The 5,679-nt window shown below is 38.7% G+C and overlaps 1 protein-coding gene across 1 annotated transcript in view; it reads left to right on the top strand.

Annotated features, from left to right (window-relative positions):
* LOC102591080 (probable acetyltransferase NSI) overlaps positions 1 to 5,679 on the top strand; it is a 12,916-nt gene that overhangs the window by 4,560 nt on the left and 2,677 nt on the right. The window contains exons 4-6 of the mRNA XM_006362275.2: positions 2,007 to 2,193; positions 3,247 to 3,346; positions 3,486 to 3,586. Coding sequence (XP_006362337.1) covers positions 2,007 to 2,193; positions 3,247 to 3,346; positions 3,486 to 3,586 — 388 coding nt within the window. The remainder of the gene's footprint in view (positions 1 to 2,006; positions 2,194 to 3,246; positions 3,347 to 3,485; positions 3,587 to 5,679) is intronic.

Below are 5,679 nucleotides of genomic sequence, written 5' to 3'. Positions count from 1 at the left end.
GTGGGTGGGGCTTTCTTTTTCAGAAGCTGTAAGATGCAACAGAAGGGGCAAAAACTTTGCTGATCAGAACCTGCAACTCCAGAAGAACCATCTCTGGTGGCACAGCAGTCTCAGACAAAGACCTACGAGGTAGATGCCTTGTTGGTAAACAGGATGCTCCATCTTTGGACAATGCTAGGTGATGAGCCTGTAACTCATGGAAATCAGAAGGTGGGGCCAATGTGTTCGAGATGAATGATTATCAATTTCTGTTTGAACTTCCATCAAGGAAGATAGCAGAACATGTCATGTCCAGTAGGAGTTGGAGGAAATAGAATTGGAAGCTTGATTGGTGGAGTCCTACAACTGGACAACAAAGTCAGTAAATACATCTGATGGAGTCAGTGTGTGGAGATCAATCAGGATTTTGTGGTGACCCATCAGAAGTAAATCCAGTTTCAAAGTGGGGAGTGATAGGAAGGTCTCTTTCTGGGAAGATTATTGGATAGGACAAAGCTCTTTGAGGCAGTCATTCCCAGAATTTTTCAATCTGTATCAGCAGCAAAATGCAACTATGGGTGAGGTGTGGATAGACTAAGGGTGGAATCTGAGATTTAGGAGATAGGAGAATGTTTAATGACTGGGAAGTGGAAAGAATTTCAGCCTATAGTTCCTTAGCACAATCAGAGGGACTTCATAGGCTGTGCCGTACGTTGTGGCAAAGTGATAGTAAAGGTAAGTCTCTAGTCAAGTCAACCTATAGAGAGTACAACGCTTCCAAACAATCTGGTGGGATGTTGGCCATGGAAGATGATTTGGAAAGTTATGATACCACAAGAAGTTGTTTGCTTCCATTCGCTTTTGGTGAAAGAGGTAGTTTTGACCCAAGACAATCCAGCAAAGAGTGGATTCCAACTATGATCCAGATGTTATCTATGTGGAGAAGGAGAACAAGCAGAAATAGTCAACTGTCATTTTTTTACATTGTAAATAGACAGACCAACAATGGAGATCTTCATTGACCTGAGGGGTATTAGGCGTGGGCTATGCCAGTGAGTGTTTTGGAAGTGCTTGCTAGCTAGAATAAGGATGGCTAAATATCCAATCAGACGGAAAAATGGAGGACTGTCCTAACTGTATTTGGTGGACAGTATGAAAAGAGAGAAATTTAAGATGCTTTGAAGATAAAGGAATTCTATTGAGAAGATGAAGATGAATTGTGACTTTAAGTGTAAAAACAAGAATTATGAGAGGAAGCTCAGTCGATTTCTGAAGTTCTGGGCTATGTGCAGCCCTAAGGTATTTTGTCTATGTACCTTTTTGGGTAACTACACAACTTGTGCAGAATACCTGTATATATAATACATGTTACCATTCTAAAAAAGGTGGTATTATTATATATTATTTGAAGTCTTGAAGACGGTAAGTTATGCCATCATACTTACCAAAAAGGCTGTGATATTTTAGCAAAGAGGTCAATCCTTTGGAACAGTCAAAAAGAGAAAACATGTGAACAAAATGGGAAGGAAGAGGAAACTATTTGATGAAATCAAGAAGTCTGTTGTCTTTCAAGATGCTATTTGTCACAAGTATGAAGTCAAGTAGTTAGACAAAATGCTATGTGAAATTAAATTTCAACCATAAAAAATTTCCATGCCCAATACGTAAGTACCAAGGTAGAAGTGATATTTCAGTAAACATCCGTGATGATAGAAAGGTGGAGCAATTCTTCGTGTACATGAGATTTATAGTCAGGAGGTTTATTTTTAATGGATTATAGGTTGATAGGTTCTCTTATACATGACGTAAATGCAATGTGGGGGGTAGGTTCACTTTCATAAGTACTTCCCGACGTCAAACTGGTTGATATACTGTGTTTATACATTTTATAGCTGTCTCTAGGATGTTTTATATGGAGTGTGTATTAATTTTCTTTAGAACATTTAATAGATTGTCTTGGAGTAATAGTAGAATATATTGCTTAGACTTATAAAGCTTAACTAGCCTTATGATGCGTAACGGTGCAGGTTTGGCAAGAATAACACAATACAGGTTATAGACACACCATCCAGTGAAGAAGAAGAAGAGGAAGAACCTTTGCCTGAGGAATTTGTTCTAGTTGAGAAGACTCAACCTGATGGAACAGTTGAACAGATTATATTCTCTTCTGGAGGGGATGTTGATGTGTATGATCTCCAAGATTTATGTGATAAGGTGATTACATTCGTCAAAATCCATTTGCACTGGGGTGAAAATTTTGGTGCTCTCTTTACGGTGATTTAGACAACATAATTTTCATGTGAAAAAACAATGATGATTTGGTGCATATAGATATGAAGTTTCAATGTGCCTCAACTCTAATGGTGGGAATTGGGTGGGGGTGGGAGGTCGGAGCTCTGATTAAAACTGGAATGATCTGTTGTAGCATAAATGGGGAAGGCACGGAGAGAGAAATGTGTTTTCCAAAGTACAAATTGAAGGTGTGTGGCCAGAGGCACGCCTTCCAGGCCTGCAAAAGGCTGATGAGCAGCAGTCCAATTGGTGCAGAAAAGAACTACAGTGTAGTTCTGAAGGCATTGTACCGGAAATGCGTCTTTCATGGCTTTTTGGATTTTACTGAAGGCTTTGTACCAGAAATGCGTCTTTCATTGCCCCTTGTTTTCTGAATTCTATGTTATGCTTTCCCTATTATTTGCTATGTCCTCTTTACTTTGATGTGCGTCACTCAAGCCGAGGGCTTTTCAGAAACAACCTCTCTACCTCCATGAGGTAGGGTAAGGTCAGCGTACACTTTACCTCCCCAGACCCCACATATAGGATTACACTGGGTATGTAGTTGTTGTAGGTGCTTTTTTTTTTTGCTACGCGACTTAACGGGCCGGTAGTTTTTGGACGTCAAATACTTGTGTTGAGTGCCTTTTCATTATTTATGTCAAGTAAAAACTGACAACCCGATTTATTGGATTGGCTTATCTTAATGCTCCATTTCGAGAAAAAATTTGGATCATCTTAAGGTGATATGGGCATTTTCAGGACTTTAATTAAGACAGAAGTTGAGTAGCTATGTTAAGGATAACAAAATGCAAACCAAAGTTCAAAAAGAGTAATCCTTCACTGTGGATGTTTAATTTGATTGAAGCCCTAACACTTCCTTAATTCTGAAAAGTTGTGTGTTTTTAAGTTCCTACTGATGCATCTGCAAATAATCTATTCTTAGATGTTGTAAAACTTAACTTATGTTGTTATAGTATGTGATGGGTTTGACAGGTTGGTTGGCCTCGAAGGCCACTGTCTAAGCTAGCCGCAGCTCTGAAAAATAGCTATATAGTTGCAACTTTGCATTCTAGAAAATTCTCATCAGGAGAAGGTATGTAGGTGGAACAACTTTATAGTGGGAATTCATTTTTTTTTTCTTCTGTTATGCTCAATTATCTGAATTTTCTTGCAAATGAGTTTTAAAAGTAAGTGATAAAAACCTTAGTCTACTTGGACAAGTTACTTGGCAGAGGGGAATGGAGAAAAGAAGCTGATAGGCATGGCTCGTGCAACATCAGATCATGCTTTCAATGCAACAATTTGGGATGTTCTTGTTGATCCTTCGTATCAGGTATTTGCTCTGTGCACCTTAAATAAGTTTATTCATGCTGTAGATATGTTTATACAGAGGCTACTGGTCATGAACTTGGACTAGTCAGGGGAGTTACTTTTGAAACTTCATAGTAGTAACACAATTTTTTTTTAATATGATGTGAGTGATTCGGAGGAACAACAATTAATATATATATTTTCTTCTGCACATAGTTAGTTTTTATTTTTATTTTGGATTGGAGTAAAGTGTCAACCTTAAATCTTCATATCCTACTACTGCAGTTCATCAACTGCCCTCAATCCCAGGCTTGTCTTTTAGTCTTGTTAGAGATTTGTATGCCTGTAGAAATTAAAGATAACCTCTATCGCTAGACAACTTAAATCTTCAAATATTGGACTGACACGAGTTTAAAAGGAGTAACATGATCAGTGAAGAAGTCATCCTTTAGAAAGGAAGTTTCAAGTATCTTGGGTCAATAATCCAAGAAAATAGGGAGATCGACAATGATGTCACACATCATATTGGAGCAGGGGATGAAATGGAGACTTTTATCCGGTGTCCCATGTGATAAGAATGTGTTACTAAGACTTAAAGGTAAGTTCTATAGTGTGGTTGTTAGATCAACTGTGTTGTATGGGGAAGAGTGTTGGCCAATCAAGAATTAACACGTTCAAAAGATGAAAGTAGCAGAAATGAGGATGAAAAGATGAAAGTAGCAGAAATGAGGATGATGTGTGGGCATACTAGGAGAGATAAAATTAGGAATGAAGATATACGGGGCAAGGTGAGAGTGGCCTCCACGATGGACAAGATGAGGGAAATGAGAGTGAGATGGTTCGGGCATGTGAAGAGGAGAACAGATTCCCAGTGAGGAGGTGCGAGAGGTTGACAGTGACAGACCTAAGGAGAGGTAGAGGTAGATCATGTTTAACTCAAGAAAAGCAACAAAGAAGAGGTCTTCCGATTTGTTCAAGGTGACTACTATGTTATATGGAGGGTGAAAGCAATGAACATCTTTTCTTACATTGTCGGACAACAATAAATCAGTGGCACATGTTCTTTTGTATTTTGAGCATAAATTGGGCTATGCCTAGCTCTACTATGAATCTTTTGAATCACTGGATGAATGTGGGAAAGAGAAATAGAGAGGAAGATTATTGGAAGATCACCCCAGCATGTATTTGGTAGACAATATGGAAAGAGAGGAACTCAAGACATTTTGAAAATCCTAACAATTCCATTCAAAAGGTTAGGATGAATTGTCTTAGTTTGTTCTTTTTTTGGTGTAAACAAAATTTATGGGGGGAAGTAGGAGATTTAGTAGATTTAATTGGTAAAGTGTAAAGATTATAAATCTGGTAGGAGTCTTTCCTCTTTGGTTTGCTCTTCTTTTTTTTTTTTGATAAAAGTAACAGTTAGTCTATATTTATCCACAGGTATACTACCTCAAAAGTGTAGTTCCCCTCCAAAAGTGTTGTAGTTACATAGGCTCCTATACCTACCAAGTTACAGCCAGTCTATAGTTGTGCTGATTACTTCTGAGCTATCTAAGACTACTTGTTTACACCAAAAATAATACAGAGCTAAACAGTTAAGCTTAAATCTTTGTATGTTGCTCTGCTTTCCTTCATGACATCTCTGGTTCCTCTCTAGCCATACTGTCCACCATATACATGATGGGACCATCTTCCATCTCTCCTCCTTTCTTCCTGCATTTCCATCTCTATTCCAGCACTTCAAAACCTCTTTGATCCTTCCTGGTTTCACCCATTTAATCTCTCTCATATTGGTGAACATTTGCCACAGCTGGGTTGTCCACTTGCAGTGTAAGAAGAGATGGTTGACTGTCTCTCCTTGCTCTTCACACAAAAAGCACCTGGAACACAGGTGAACGCCTCTTTTGTTCAGGTTCTCATGTGTCAAAACTGTCTCCTTAGCTAACAGCCAAGTAAAACAATTTACTTCTAAGGGTATCTTGGTTTTCCATATCGTCTTCCAAGGCCATTCTACTTCCTCAATGCCAACTGTGTTGAGATCTTCATATGCTGAATTTACTGTGAAACACCCTTTGCTCCCCACATTCCACACCAGTGAGTCCTCTTCCTCAGACA

This window comes from Solanum tuberosum, unplaced genomic scaffold (assembly GCF_000226075.1).
Source record: "Solanum tuberosum cultivar DM 1-3 516 R44 unplaced genomic scaffold, SolTub_3.0 scf00385, whole genome shotgun sequence".
In the NCBI taxonomy this organism is placed as follows: Eukaryota; Viridiplantae; Streptophyta; class Magnoliopsida; order Solanales; family Solanaceae; genus Solanum; species Solanum tuberosum.
The sequence above is the reverse complement of the archived record's forward strand: the minus strand, read 5'-3'. Positions and strand labels throughout refer to the sequence as shown.